Consider the following 16702-nt stretch of genomic DNA (forward strand, 5'->3'; position numbering starts at 1 on the left):
ATTACCTCCCCTATGGCTGCAACAATGCAACATGCACTCTCGTAATTGGATTTTAAAGTTGTTTGTCTTGCATTGATATTCAAATATTTGTCATCAGACCTGGGCCAGGGGGAAGCAAAGCAGCCATGAATAGTCACAGCCATCAGGACAGTGCAGCGGCAGTAGCTTATATTGTCTTCTGGCCAACGTGTCCGTCCTCACCATGTGCTTCTGCCTGACCTTAATGGGACTCAATGGGACTCGCCGTGAACGGTCAGAAAGGGAAGGGTTAAAGGCTAAACAAGAAAACCAATGCATATTTATTGTGTCTATGAGTCCTGAAGTGCCTAGGAGAGAAATGGAGAGAGATAGAAAGACAGACTGAGAAAGAGAGTGAGTGTGTGTGTGTGTGTGTGTGTGTGTGTGTCACTGTGTGTGCGTGTGTGTGTGTGTGTGTGTGTGGTAATGAATTGTTATTGCGGAGCAATCAGATTTTCATGACATTAAATTAAAACTATTCTAGTCACTAGTCATTCTATCAACACTGCAGCCAAACTGAAGTGATATTCACACCTGTTAGCAATTTTTCCATGCTGCACCCATAATCTGATTCCTCGTAGCTTTGTGAACAGTCTTACTGCTAGACCTCTCAATTCATAAACACAAGATTATCTCTCAGTTAATTTTGGCACTAATTTAAATGATGACAATGAGTAAAGTGTCTCGTGCATAAACTAAAACTTATGTAGCGTGCCACTGAGCATTGAGCCAAACCACCACATATGTTCACACTTAGGATATTGCTCACTGTAATGAATTAGAAAATATATTTTGCCTGATTATTGCATTAACTTCAGCTTGACTTTAGACTTTGCACACTGTTTAAATTAGGGCCATCTCTCTGAGGCTGCGCTGGCTGCTTTGCTGCCATGTGTTTCATCTGTTTATGTTTTATATGCAGTATAAAAAAAAATATATATTTTATATTTATATGTATTTATTGCTTAGATGCAGGCTAAAAGTGCTTAAATTCTGAGATTGAATGGAAGCTTATTTAACTATCATAAGTGTCAGTCCTTTATTTATTCCTGTGAGGTGTTTATGCCATTAATTCCCCTTAACTAGTCTATGAATGAAAACTGGTAAACACTGGTTTGTGTTATGTAATGTCATATATATGGCATATATACACTACCAGTCAAAAGTTTGAGGTCACTTAAAAATTTCCATTCCACTCCATTATAGACAGAATACCAACTGAGATCAGTTGCATTGTTTTTTACTCAGGGCAGCAGTTTTCAGATTACATGATGTGCTTACATAATTGCAAAAGGGTTCTCCAATGTTTTTCCAGTTAGCCTTTTAAAATGATATCAGATTAGTAAACAGAGTGTGCCTTTAGAACATTGGATGAATTGTTGCTGATAATGGGCAATGCAGATATTGCATTAAAGATCAGCCATTTCTTTCTACAACAACCCTTTTGTGTAATATATATATATATATATATATATATATATATATTATGTATGTATGTATGTATGTATGTATGTATGTACAGTATATACATGCATTGGTCATTGTACAATTCAGAGTACATTTCAAGTGTAGAAAAACAGCTCAACTCTGTCAACTCATTTATCTGTGTAATCCAATGACAGCATTGTTGATAACGGAGTTGACAATACCCATTACTCCCCATGCTAACCACAGACTAGCTACCACATGGCATGTATGAAACCAGAATTGTGTGGATTTTAATATTACTGTTTTTCTTTAATGAGCGAGAGATTCACTCCAATATCACAATAACAGAGTTGACAAATACTTCACCTGCTGTTGGTGTATCCTCAACATTCTGTGCACATTAATGAGAGAAGGAGCATGATGCTTCATTTAAAAAAAAAAATCTGTGGATTTTGTGGTTTTTGAGGCGGGTAAGAATAATATTTTTTCAATACTGAAATGTCACATAATACATAAAATAGACATTCTATGCAACTGATTTTATAACAGTCAATCCATAACACCCCCCCCCCCACCACCACCAAAAGATTGTTAGACTTAGTAACATCATGTCTATTCAAGCTGAATGCATGAATCAGTAGTCGGAAAAAGTCAATAATATGGGGAATTGGTGATTTCATTAATATTCTATGGATAAATTGGATGTAAAATATACAGTATCAAGCATTGTTGGTGATAGGTTGTCATAATTTGCATTATTGTTCAAAACTGACTCAATAAAGATGTATTTTTTGAAAATAACAAAATGTTTATCTCTGAGAGGGGAATTGTAGAATCATATTTGAAATATTCCCCTCTTTTATGACAGGCTTGATTACTGTAAGAGGCTGAGTGGAATGAGACAGCGCCTCTCACAGGACTCTGGAATGAGACACTGACTTGTGGCTTGCATGTAGTGCAGTGAGCCCAGTAGATGAACTATGAACTCTTTCTGTCCTCCTGACACCACACTGAATCTGTTTAAACTCTATAGAGCCCCCCCCCCCCCTCTGTCTCCTGCACTCTGCCCTGCGAATCCTACAGCCAATGTGGCTTTTAGAGGGGTGTCCGGCTGCTGCGGGTGCAGGCGGGCGGGCCGGCCGGGCCCCCTCCTTAGGTCGCCCTAATCGGAGGGGTGGATCGACGTGTTTTGTTGCCTGTCAGAAACAATCCCTTCTCGGCCCATTACATTTACAGCACGTCTGCCTTTAATTGGTGTAGCGCACGGAGAAATGAAAGAGAGAACGCCCCACAAAGGCCGCGGGGTGAATGAGAACCGACTCGCATAAAACTACCCTTCACGAGGGCGGGAGAGAGAGAGGGGGGGGGGGGGGTCAGAGTTGGCCACTAACAAGGAGGTCCAGAGGGGGTCTACAGGGAAATCACGATAAAGGGTTGTTCTTGGGCAAGCTCAACAAAACCACAGAACTCAAGTTTAGTCCTACATGTTTTATGAAGGTAGGCTATAAGCCTCGTGTAAACAGGAATTGTAAAGAAATGCTATCGGAGGGAAGACCACCACCACTTGATTGGAGACACTTTGGCTTCACTTTTAATCAATTAGCCTAACACACTTTAAAATGTACATCTATTAACCTAAACAGAGACTAAACGATGACTTATTTTATCTTTATTATTGTTATTCTCACGTTAACTATGCAGAGGAGTGGTTACCCCAAAGTTATCCAAATATCAGAGCGCATCAACAATTGGATTTTTTTTCCCAGCAAAAGCTCCCGCATAGTCTGCCCGGGCCCTCTCCCACTGCCCACCCCGGCGTTCTGTTTGGGCACTGGAGGTTGTCAGCCTGGGTTTATGTCCAGTTCACTGGAGCTGAAAGAAGTCAGCTTCGTGTCTTGTTATGAAACAAGACGTCTCTGCCTACCGTTTCGAGAGAGTGACGCGAGGTGACCGCGGCGGACTGGGGCAGCGCTGTCCGCACTGTGTCGCTCCGGAGAGGCGACCAGCAGTGAGGAAGTCAAAGCGGCCTTTGTGTCGCTTCTGCCGGCTGCATGTTTGTTAATTATCCCGTCTGTGTGTAGACGTGGACCCGACCGGAGCCAAGCAGGCTGGCGGAATCGCGCACAACACACCGTCAACAAAGATTAACTTCTCTGCGAATCACTCACATGCCTGATTGCAAGAGACAGCGACTTTCCCCTCTCTTTTGTCGGCAAGGTCCCTCCGGTCCCGTGTCAGCAACGGACTCAATCCCACTGGGCCTGTGAATGTTTATGTAACTTGGTAAACCCAGAAAAAGTGGCGAGGTTCGATTAAAAGAAATTATGACACGATTAACGCCTACAGATGTGCACGCTTCGCTGACCACATTTGAATGTAAATGAGGATCAAGTCGCTCCTGCATCCAACATTAAGGAAAGATCTAGAGGTCATAGATTAGGCCGCTGCATGTTCTATAAGCCTTCAGTGTTTTCATTGCGATAGTCTCTCTTTTGGGCGTGCTCCAGATGTGTCATGACCTTGAGTCCTTTCATTTTTAGAAAGCTATTGAGTCTTTTGGTGAACAAGAGAAATATATTTCCTGTATGAATGGTACCATGGTGTGGTTAAAACCACACTTGAAAAGATTGGATGTTTTAACGTTGAAAGCTATCGGTGAAGCGATTTTTGATTCATTTATTTCTGCAGAGAAATGAGCTTGACAGTTAGAATCTACTAATTTGCTGGGACTCATCCTATGGTATTCGTTTTCTAAACCGATTTAGGAGCATGCGCTCTTTGAGTGCATTCTCTCTTTCTCTCTCTTTCTCTATCTCTCACTCTCTCTGTTCTCAGTCCTTACGCGGCTATATCCCTCTCGGCTCAGCCCACTCTTTAAGGTGCTCCAATAGCCGTGCCTTGATCCCCGTCAATTGTCATCGGCGGTCTGGCTACTCTGGACGTCAGTAGCGCGGGGAAGTCAGGGCTAATCCCTGAAAAGAAATCACGGGAAAAGAAAAGCAACAATAACCAAGTCAAGCGTAAAAAATGAAAGCGAAATCTCTATTATCAGGGGCCTACATTTCCCAGCGATGTGCTGAAAATCAACCCGGTTTGTCATTCGAGTCAGACTCGGGGGAAGAATATGGGGTCGTTCTGGGTTGGTAGACTCACACGATGAGAGTGCAATATTTTCAGCTAGAAGGGGGCCCTGGCGTTTGAAAAAAAAACACCCGTCCCACATCCCGCCGTAACCATTAAATGCAGACTGACTTTATGTTGTATAGAGAGTGCCTGACAAGAATGGAGCGCAGCTTTGGCCTGAGAGCATGCAGTTTTCTCGGATTAGGACGGCCCAAGCCATGAAGAATAACTCCTGCAGAACTTACTTTCAGTCGCCCTCAGTCAACATTGCCAAACAGGCCTATAGTCACAGTTAAAACCAAAGGCTTTGGTTAACCCTTCACACACACACACCTAGCCTACTGGTAGGTGCTATAAAAAGAAGAAATAAAGTGGAAATAATTAACATATTTTGTGTTGCATGTCTTGATGAGCCCATTAACACCTTATTCCGACTTCCTATTGGCAACATTAATAGCCAGATATAAAAGCCTATCTTATTTTATAACAGACAAGCCCCACCTAACAACTAAAAACGACTTAACTAATATGCTTAAACTAACTTATTTGTTTGTCATGGCTAGGCTTATGGTCAATTCTGTTTTAATCCATGATGAACCTTTGAGGGAGAAATAGGCTGTCAGTTGACAGGATATATTTAAGCGGTGGAACATTTTGTTTTATTTTTCTTTCTTTCTGTCGTTCTCTCTTTTCTTTTTTATTGTCTGTCTGCAGAAGAACATGTATTTATCTGTTGGAACCGAATATAACGAAAACGTTGTCAACTGATTACTTGAATAAGGATTCACCCAGGAAAGTTTAAGGCCTTTGAAGTACACCTGAATGAGCCATTCTGATCTGCATCTCACACACAACATTTCTGTTGATATGGCTGTGTGTGTGTGAGAGAGAGAGAGAGCGAGAGAGAGAGAGAGAGAGATCTTGAGGTGTCTATCAGCTACCACACCTCTCTAAAGGTGCAATCAATTACAAAATCAATGCCCACTACCTGCATGGGAGAGATGGAGAGAGATAGCCCCACTTTACACCATGCATCATATTTTATTAGAGTAATCACTCCCCGCGTGGTCTGCGCGTGAAATTACGACGCCGCCCTGCCTCATCACGTTTTTCAAGTGCACTCGAGCCGATGGGGACACTCCGCGAGCTAATTAGTGATTTTTGTCCTCGCATAACGGAGCTCGGTATCATATGCTAATGAAGGCCCTTCAAGCCGTTCTTCCCGCCAGTTCTGTTCCTCGCGGAATTAACGGACAGTTATCTTTGATGATATGCTGATATTAACCTTGCTCCGCTCAGATCTTGATTACGCCAATCAATAGCCTAATGCCCAAAAGTGCAGCAGACTGGAGAGTTACGTCCCAATTTTTTGTTGATGGATAGAGCCCCACTTCAGCACTAAATCACTATAGCATAGCCTATATGATGTCAGGAAATGACTGAAAGCAGTGCTTAGACTAGGCATAGGTAGCCTACTTGAATGTTGACCATAGCGCAGCCTTATGCACGATGCGTGCGTCATCGTCTTATTTTTTATAAGCTCAATATTCTCCTTTTTTGCAGTGGTGTGGAAGAAACAGTCAGAGAGAGTGTCTGAGAACCCCATGTCCCGAATGACTGGCAGAAAGATGCATATGAAGCTGGCATTGAACAGCTGGAAGTGACGTTCAACAAGGCGCGTTTAAATGCTCGCTTACCGTGGGCGCGCTTGGGAGTGGTGGAGGCCAAGATTCAGAGTTAGAAAAAGGGACGCTTCCCCATTCCAGACTAGTGAGACGCACTAGAATAGTCCCTAATGTGAAGCTACCCGAGACCCTCTATTTTCATTAAGGCCCTGATGACTGTGGAATTGCTGCGGACTGCAAGTTATCAAGAGGCACTAATTTCGCATTAAATACCATTGACTGCAGTGGCATGATTCGAGGGTTTTCGACAATTAACTCAATCAGTGTCTGGGCCCCGATCATTTACCTTGACTCCGTAATTATTTTGTGCCTACGGCGCACAAGCGCACGCTCTCTGGAAAATTGCTCATGTCAAAAGAAAAAAAAATCACACTTGGTGCACTGAAGCCTGTGGAGGAGGCAGATGATAGCAAGAGGTGCAAGGTCCAGTTTATCTTTAGCTGTTGCACTTGAATTAGCCCCCTTTGCCTAGCATAGCATTAGGCTTCACTGGCTGGCTCACCATGTCGCACCTACACTTTAAGACATTGTGAACCACGGGCTATACTGAAAACACAGTTCTCGAACTCTCCAACAACAGGATCGAAGAACCTGGAATAACCAAATGGAACTCTATTCAAGGAGTGACATAGGCTAGCCTAGGCTACTCTAAAAAGCATGCTGAAAAGAGTGATGAAAAGGGCCCTTTATTTTCACGCGTTGTCACTGTCAAGGGCCTATGATTCGATGACTTTTGGGTCCCCAGGTCCAGCGGGCCTCAGCTGTGGACGCTGAGTGAGCGCGAGTGAGAGCGAACCGTGTGTGGAAAACCGCGACCAAGTCATCTCGAATGTTCCAGCTGTGAGCTGAGGAGGCGACTGGCCTTTTGAGAGCGCTTAAATCCGTGCTCCGTGTCGACCCCCAAGGCCTGGGAAGCGCCTAAACAAAGCGGCCTGAGACGATGTGATCGAGCCTCCCCGGCTGACAATATGGGGCTGTGTAGACAGGTCCAACTGTCTGAGGGGGGAATCTCTAGGCGAGTGAATGGGGACTTGCTCCTATTCGACACTGAATAATGCTAAGCCTTAAGCAAGGCTTGAGATTCCGTTAGGATAGGCATATGAATAAGTTTTTTAGTCCATAAGAATTAATTTATTTATGTTATTAATTTTAATTAATGATTAATTTATTAATGTTATTCATAGCATTCATATTATTAATGCCAACCACTGTCTCTCTTTTTCCATTCTAGTCTTTAAACAACTCTCCATGTCGCTCTTATTTCTTATTTGTTTGTCAGTAAGTAGGCTACACTGAATTGCACTTAGGCTACTGGTTTAATCTTTCACACAGGCCTAATCATTTAAATAATTTTTCAAATTGTTGCTTTGCATGCACTTTTTTTTTCAGGAAAGTCTAGCTTTCAGTCAGTAGACTAGCTATAAACGACTGATCATCTAACAACATGATGATTTGACCCCCTTCATTGCCAGAGACATTTAATAGTGATAACGAGTACCAAAGACCCAAGACAGACAGCTGCATAGTGAATGCTAGGCGGGTTCTCGCGAGAACTGCTGGATATCACATGATAAGCACACCACAGAGAAACAGGAAGTTGTGTTTTGGTGTATGGTTTGGAAGAGCGTTATCAACACTGTTTATGAGTGTCTATCAGCGCTTCACACCTGTCTGAAAATGGGTTACTTGACGTTAGTCTTGGCATTTTTTGTTTTAGGAATCGTTCAGATATCAACCACGAAGGGAGACACTTCTATGACAGGACCTGAAGTAAGCGGAGAGGATGATTTCATGTCAAAGTCAGCCGCGCATTTTGTTTTGCCTGTCTCCTCAGCTTCCGAAGCGCACAAGTCCGGTTATTTCTTCTCTCTCAGCCTGTCGTCTTCCTTTCCCGAAGATCTGGAGGTCAGCGACTACTGTCTGACTCTTCTACGTATCTTTGGCGAGAGATATGTAACTTACGTTAACTGCTCTGTGTCTTATGCGCGTCCTGTCAAAATGTGCGAGAAATGTTACATAAACTACAGCGACCTAAAGGACATTTTCAATAACATCTCATCTGGCACGGTAAGTTTCAACATACTCAGACTTAGACATGTAGGCCTAGCTTACTACTGGATGTTAAAGTTAGCATGAGAGATTTTAAAGTGATCTACATCGATATAACGGTAGCCAGTCACACAGGGCCAAGGCCAGTCTGTGGAGCTGCTCAATTGGCGTAGCTGTCACATGTTTCTTGTCTCATGACAGTCAGAGTAAATGTAGTGTACGTGCATTTCGGCTCTAAAAATATCTTTCCCGTAAAATTTCCCGGATAGTCGATGTCACAAGACGGAACATTAAACGTCTTCGTTTTAGTACCATGGATCCCACATTGCCAAATCCTACCAATGCATAGACTTACATTTTGCGCAATCGCCGTTACCATTTTGCGCATAACTGTGCATTTGCAGGTGTAATTTCTCAGTATTTAACTAATGCACACCAATCTCATTTAAGTCCTACTGAACAGCTGTAGTTCTAAATATTTCATTTACTATCTTTCCCTGAGATCAAGGGGAAAAATGATGTAGCTGACCTAGACCTAGTGTTGTTTTGAAACTCTTTATATTGACTTATAGCCTACTATACAGAGAGAGGTTTTATGAAGACCCCTTGTCACACAGAGATCCTTCTTCATCTGGTAGGTTCTTGTAATGTGCCATTTACTGTTGATGTTTTTTTCCATAAGGGTTCAGGGAATGAGAGTTGCTATAACAGTCTTGTTCGCTCAGACCGGCTGATGCTGGTCTACATGCTCTACAGCAGCCTAAAGGACATCTGGTCAGTGGCCTCATGTTCAAGTAAGTTTTATAGACACATACACACTGTTGCCATCATTGGGTCTCATACAAGAAATTATGAATATCATAAGAGATCTGCTAATGAAATCTAGTTCAAATTTAGGTGATTTTATGCCTCAGCGATAACAAATAACAGCTAGTTACCAGCTAGATTACCAGCAACTGTTAGGTACTAGCGATCACATTTAAAGGAATTTTTAAACACTTCAAAATTGGCAGAGAAAACTATAGACCTTCAAAATGGATCTTCCCTGGCAGGGGATGTAGTTCAGAGATCAGATATGCACAATAGCATGGCAAACCTCTGCACACAGTACAACACCTGAATACACAAGGCCAGCAGTCTGAAGAGTTGTGTCCCTAGTGTTGTCTCTACATCGCTGAATTCTACTACATTATTTAACATTTATCAGATGCTCTTACCCGGAAGCTAGCTACAGGGGCGGGGACATTCCCTTGGAGTTAAAAGAAAACTCCTGCCATTTTTCACATAGATCTGTTTCTCAAGGTCACACAGTACTGTCGATACAGAGAAAAAAAAATGGTGCTACCTAGCTTGAGTTGCTGCTGCAGTCAACAGCTAGAGCAGCCAGGCAGCTACAGTGCTACACTCTGGGGGTGACTTATTTCGAGAAAGAGATCTATGTGAAAAATCTCATATACTTATACTGTTGCATGTGCTGTGCTGTAAAGGAGGGCTTTTATAGATCCCGGGTAGCTTGCTGCTGTCTCAAGCCAAATGCACATTGCTGTTAGGAGGGCCTTTATAGATCCCGGGTAGCTTGCTGCTGTCTCAAGCCAAATGCACATTGCTGTTAGTTAGGCTTGGCTGTTGATTGCTGTGGGAAGTTCACAACCAGTAGCACAAGGAATGTAGCATCTTTTCCTGTGTATAACTGAATGTTGTTGTTTTTTCGTCCTGTAGATTGTCTCATGAAGCCGAACGAGACTGCTCTGAGTAACGATACGCTGTATTTCCTCACTCTTCTCAACGTGTCATTCAGCTGCTTCGAGACACACCAACAGGTAGGACTGGCAGACTGCTAATCACACTGTGAGACGTCACCAGTCAGTGTCTGTGGATAAGCAAACCATATGTATATATTTCTTTATTTATATGTTTACTTTTAACCAGCATCATTATTTTATGATGTTTACATGGTTATGGAAACATTTATCCTTTTGTGCAAAGCATCTAAGTATAAGTATAAGTATATATACTCTTTTGATCCCGTGAGGGAAATTTGGTCTCTGCATTTAACCCAATCCGTGAATTAGTGAAACACAGCACACAGTGAGGTGAAGCACACACTAATACCGACTCAGTGAGCTGCCTGCAACCACAGCGGTGCTCGGGGAGCAGTGAGGGGTTAGGTGCCTTGCTCAAGGGCACTTCAGCCGTGGCCCACTGGTCGGGGCTCGAACCGGCAACCCTCCGGTTACAAGTGCAGAGTGCTAACGCATCTAGCGTCTTCATCAAAGTTACCGTTTCTGTTCCTGTTTCTGTCATTCACTGTGTGTGTGTGTGTGTGTGTGTGTGTGTGTGTGTGTGTGTGTGTGTGTGTGTGGTGTGTGTGTGTGTGTGTGTGTGTGTGTGTGTGTGTGTGTGATTACAGGGGAATCACTCAGAGCTTTGTAAAGAATGCAAAGCACCCTACCAGCGCCTAAGTGAACTTTACAGCGGAATGGAGAAGAATCACACACTCTGCATTGACCTTGAGGATGCAGTGGGTACACACACACACACACTATTTGGTACTATTTGGTTAAACTGTTACTTTCGTTTAACAGTTCACCATGTTTCAGAAAGTGAAGTCTGTATACTGATTGTGTTCTAGTAAAAAGGTCCAACTAAGTAAGTACATAGAAATCAGAAAAACTTTCTTTTTAATCAAAAGGCTTATTCTTTAAGAATAGTTTTTTATGTAGGTCAATTCTAATTGAATTGTAAAAACATGATTTGTTTGGACTCCGTTCTCAGAGATTGCATGGTTAGAAACAGCACCCCCCAGGGGCCAACTGACATAAATAATGAGTGTGTGTCTGTGTGTGTTTTTGTTTTGAAAGAAAGAAATTGAGAGGACATAGATCTGACTCTGCTATGGGACCTACATGTGATTTACCAAGAAACACACAGACAGACACACTCAGTCAAGTTTTACTCCCACACCTTAATGGGCTGAGAGGGCGGTGACCGAGGGTGGGTGAAGGTTGGGAAGGTCTCAGAGAAACTAGTGCTTCTAAACCTCTATCCTACTCCTTCTACACCTGTCATTCCTTTCTTCTCTTCTCTCTCTCTCTCTCTCTCTCTCTCTCTCTCTCTCTCTTCTCTTCTCTTCTCTTCTCTTCTCTTCTCTTCTCTTCTCTTCTCTTCTCTTCTCTTCTCTCTCTCTCTCTCTCTCTCTCTCTCTCTCTCTCTCATCTCCATCCTCTGTCACAACTGAGAATATAGAGTGGAAACTGTAAGAATATGGAGTGAGATTGTGGGAGCTGTAAGAAAATAGAGTAAGAATATAGAATGAGAATATAGAGTGGGAACTATAAGAGTATAGAGTGGGAACTGTAAGTAGAGTGTAGAGTGAGAATATAGAATGGGAACTGTAAGAAAATAGATGAATAAAATAAATATGTAAGTAAATGCCCCCCCCCACCCCCACACACACACACAGATGAACGTGACTCGGCGCCTGTGGAGTAAGAAGTACGAATGCTCGTTCCCACTTGAGGAGAATGTGCCGGTCATCGCCGTGTCGGGCTTCATGCTCTTCCTGCCCATCATCTTCTACTTGAGCAGCTTCCTGCACTCGGAACAAAAGAAACGCAAACTCATACACCGTGAGTAACGTGCTTAGCCCCCGCACCATTGTTACCTTGGGGGCGGGGGGGGGGGGGGGGGGGGGGGGGGGGGCTACTGGTGGATGGGGTGTCACAGGGGAGAAAAAAAAAGAGAAGTTAGCTGTTAGAAGAGAGAGAGTGTGTGTGGGTGAGAATGGGTGTGTTTTTGACTAGTGTGTGTGTGTGTGTGTGAGAATGGGTGTGTTTTTGACTAGTGTGTGTGTGTGTGTGAGAATGAGTGTGTTTTTGACTAGTGTGTGTGTGTGTGAGAATGGGTGTGTTTTTGAGTAGTGTGAGCGTGTGAGAATGGGTGTGTTTTTTGAGTAGTGTGTGTGTGTGTGTGTGTGTGTGTGTGTGTGTGTGTGAGGCGAGAAGTAGTTTGCGTGATGTTGCACACTGCCCCTTGTAACTTTTGGGGACACTTACAGGGTTATGGGGCCACCCCCTGTGTCACGGCCACGCCACTAGGCCCCTCCATAACGATGTTTTTTCCTCCTTGTAACAGAGTATATGTGCATATGTGCACCCTTCCGTTGTTGGTGTTGTTTTCTATGAAGTCCAGCCGGTTTGGGGTGGGGAATCTTCTGCAGTCACGTCTTTGATTAGAAAATATGAAGTTTGTCTCTAAGTTTGTCTAGTCTCTAAGTTTACAATATTAAAAAAAATCCTCTACATTATCCATAAAACCATGCCACATTTATTAATGTTCGTTAAATGTCTCAATTATAGCTGTACAGACTGATTTGGACCCGATTTTAGTCCTGAGTCTGACAGACCCAACACACTTTAGAATTGGGCCAAAATTCCTTCTGATTTGTTTTTAAAAAAAAAAAAAAAAAATGCATTGTGCCTTCCTGGCTTAATCTGGTAGGAGTTGGTGAATCACTTAGCCTAATTATCCTTGAATCCATGAAGAAGGTTCAATTCTCTGAAAAAATATACTTCTTTTGTGATTGTTGATGGGAGGGAGTGATTAGAGTAGTCATTGAGTTGGATACTTTTCCAAGACAATTTTCAGAATAAGACACTGTCATGTTGAGCTTGAACTGAGTGTTAAGCTTGAATGCCCAAGTAATGCTCAAGTCAAGCCTCACTTTTCCTCTCATCTTGGATTTCTTAATGTTACTTTTGTGAAATAGCTGAAGTTCTGAGGGCTAAGTGTGTTTACATATGCACATGGCATCTCTCTGCATTGTGTCCCTCTCTGACCTCTGTCTCTGTCCACAGCTAAGAGAGCGAAGTCCAACCACAGTCTCATGAACATCCAAGACAAGTTCAGCTGAGCTGCAGACACAGAAGGAGGACAAGGGGGGGGAACTGGGGTTCTAAATGAGGTCACAATGCTACTGATTGGTTCTGGTCACTGATTGGTTGTTGTTGATGGTACTGGTGATTGGTGGATGTTTGTTCAGGCAATCTCATGCTCAGGAGAGACCTTTTCATAGTGTGTGAAGGGTGGACTGCACAGCAAGCTGGCCTCCTTTAAGAACAGTCTAAGAAGGGTTTAAGAGAGTTCGAGAGACTGGCTAGCTGTGCTGGACTGTCCCACACACAGTACTCCTCATAATGCCCTCTTGAGTCTTCAGTTTAAAAGACTAAGTGGACCCCTTCTAACTTTGTGTATAAATGCACAGGCTTTCTATGCTTTTGAACATTTTCGATTGGAGTTTGGTTTGGTTCAAGAGTGATGAAATATAAAAGCAACTTCAACACTCTTGCTTTCACTGCTCTGAAGGTTAGATTAATGCAAGAGAAATATTTATTTATGACTCCTGTCTCCTGTCCTTCAGGGAGTGACCACAGGATAAATACATTGTATGTATTTATCATCTCATCTCAACTGCTGTTTGATGAGATGAGAGTGGGGAAACATATTGTGCTACATTTCACAAATTCTTTACTTCTGTTTCCATATTTATGAATCATAATTTTTGCATTTACTGCTGTTTGTTTTCCTGCTTTATTATTTTGTCTGTGTGTGTGTATGTTTGTAGTTGTTGTTGATGATGATGAGACATGAAATTAAAGGTTTTGAGACATTTTTGATATTATTTTGGGTCAGTAAGAGAGAAGTCATTGGAAGTATACTCTTCAAAGCCCTGTTGCTTCAGTCAGGTTTGAAGTATATATGATCCATTTGATCTGTGTGTCTTTTTTTTTTTTTTTTGTCCCGATGTTTGTTTCCGGTCCAGTGTATAAAAGAACAGAGTTAAGATCACCTATTCCATCTCCACACTCTCTCATGTCCATTAGTGGGTCCCATTAATAGCAACCCCCTCTGAGGAGGTCAAAGATGGTTTATGGAGAGAGGGATAGAGTAGAGAGAGAGAGAGAGAGAGTGGGGGGGGGGGGTGAAATACAGAGGAACAGAGCGGGAGAAAGACTAGAGAAATGGAATGAGTGTGGATATGGAGAGGTTATGGAGGTAGGGAAGGATGAGAGCGAGAGAGAGAGAGCGCTGATTCGACATCCACACCACTTTTCTTCATACTACCTCTTAACCCTGCTGTTCGATTTTGTGTGTGTGTGTGGGGGGGGGGGGGGGGGGGTCTGACTGTGAGCTGATGTTTTTCAATTTGATCCGCATTTTCTCCTTGCCTCAACATTCACCAGCAGGAATAGCAAGGTGTGCTGTGACCATGTTTACAACAAACAATCTTTTTTTTTTTTTAAGTTTAATTATGATTTCGCCTTATATGCTGTTTACTTATTTCTTTATTGCACTTTTTTTTAAAAAATATGGAAGTTCCTAGTGTAAAGCAAAACAACATCCCAGATTTAAACACAAAAAATATAATGTAGCCAAATAGACACCGTATCTTTATGTGCTAATGCACAACAAGACTACCGAGAAAGCACTTTACACTTACTGAATGATTACCGGTGTAAATAAATTGCCAATGTTTGTAAATAAATAAAACTAATAAAGTGTGCTATTGCAATAGTTTTGTCCATCATGTAAATCAATGTTGCGTGCAGAAGGTCTCTTGAAATGAGCAAATGTGAAAAAAGATTAAAAAAATAAACAAACAAACAATATGTTGCCCAATGCAAAAGAGGAAGGGTTTATAGCAAATGAGCTGGAGGCATTTCTGACCCCATAGGGTTGTGCTGGCGGCCCCTGAGATGAGTTTAAAAAGCTAACAGGCACTTGCTTGTTCTCCAGTTACGTGGCCCTTTCGCGGTGCGCTCCGTCATTAGCGGCTAATCTAAATGTAGGATAAAGTTACTTGGCTGAATAATCGTAACAACACATCCGTTTAAGCCGCCTTGGCTTTTTGGTCTTGTGGACCATGGCTTGACCGCTCGCTCTGCCTCTGCTTGCTAATAGCATTTGCCCCGATTTGCTGAATCATATGATCCCCTTGTGTCCTTAGGAGGAGTCCGAGGTGGAGAGGTAAAGCGAAAGTAGACAAAAAAGGACAGAGAGAAAGAGAGAGAGAGAAACAGACAGAGAAGGAAAGAAAAAGGAGAATGAGATAAAGAAAGATACAGGGAGAAAAGGAAAAAAAAAAGAAAAGTGCCGCTTCTGTGTCAGCTCATGTACCGCGCACCAGCAACAGCAGCAAGAATGACAGCTTTCATTCCCCTTAAGCTGAAGCGAGCATGCCAACCCTCTCTCACACACACACACATACACACACACCTCTACGGAGCTGAACTTGCAGGTAATCAGGGCTGAAAGTCATTATTTCTGACCCGCAGCGAACAAGAAGCCTACCCAAAGCAGCTAGTTGCTGCGCCATGTGATGGAGGAACGGATGCAAAAGCTGAAATACCGCAGGAGCCCATGACCAGGGTCCACTCTGGAGCTCGGAGGAGTGGAGGTGTTGTGTGTGTGGGGGGGGGGGATTAAGTTGATCCGGCATCACGTTTTGCCTCAGCGAGAAAAGGAGAAATGACTTTGGACCTTATGCCACTGTTACAAAACGCTCTGAAACCTACTCCCCAGTATACCCCCCCCCCCCCCCCCCCCCCCCCCCACCCACCCACACACACTCGCCCAACTCCCCTAACTCCCCTGCTAATACCTGCAAAAGCCATATGCACAAATCAACTGTACCATGTCATGTGTTCCAGCTGATGGGTAGATTTTACAGACACAGACTGTATAACCATGGCAATAAGGATATGTCAGTTTGTTTACAAAATGTTCTTAGGTTTGTATATTAGACACACACTGACACCTTTTCATTGCTGGGATTGGCTCTAAATCAATTGTTTTAAATGATAAATTGTAGAGGTCATACTTCTCTGTACTGAAGAAAGACATACAGAACATAAAATATACAAACATTTAATTAATATTCCAAACAGTTTTGAATGTATGCGTGTCACTATGGTCTTCCATGTTCTGTGTTTCGCTGTAGTCTAGAGCTTTAAAGTTCTGCATGTCACCATGGTGTTGGATGTTTACCATAGTTACATGGTGTTGAATGTTTACCATAGTTACATGGCCTAGCTTGACCAACATCAGCGGGGATAGTGTAGCTAGTGATGCCGATGTGCCGGACTGGGCAGTGCCTGCAATGCCACCCCGTCCTAGTCACCCCACCACCACCACTGCCTCTAAAAGAAGCTTTGATAGGAATTGACCTTGAAAGTAATTCTGCTGTAAGTGACCGTTTATGTGAAAAAATTAATGCGATTCTGTAACCTGACTCAATGTGCCCCTCCCCATCTTTCTCATTCATTTTAATCTCCCTAGATTTGAGGGATTAATATGACCAGGAGCTACAGTAAATGCTGAATAGAATCATTAAGAATGCA

At 42.8% G+C, this 16702-nt stretch overlaps 1 protein-coding gene across 1 annotated transcript; it reads left to right on the top strand.

Annotated features, from left to right (window-relative positions):
* The first annotated feature begins 7827 nt into the window (after nucleotides 1-7827).
* ostm1 (osteoclastogenesis associated transmembrane protein 1) lies at nucleotides 7828-14876 on the top strand. Its single transcript, XM_042095818.1, has 6 exons — nucleotides 7828-8321; nucleotides 8986-9097; nucleotides 10023-10123; nucleotides 10714-10824; nucleotides 11767-11932; nucleotides 13160-14876. The coding sequence occupies exons 1-6, from the start codon at nucleotides 7866-7868 to the stop codon at nucleotides 13213-13215; spliced, it is 1002 nt and encodes a 333-aa protein (XP_041951752.1). The 5' UTR covers nucleotides 7828-7865; the 3' UTR covers nucleotides 13216-14876.
* The last annotated feature ends 1826 nt before the right edge of the window (nucleotides 14877-16702 follow it).

Source organism: Alosa sapidissima, chromosome 6 (genome assembly GCF_018492685.1).
Source record: "Alosa sapidissima isolate fAloSap1 chromosome 6, fAloSap1.pri, whole genome shotgun sequence".
NCBI classification, from domain to species: Eukaryota; Metazoa; Chordata; class Actinopteri; order Clupeiformes; family Clupeidae; genus Alosa; species Alosa sapidissima.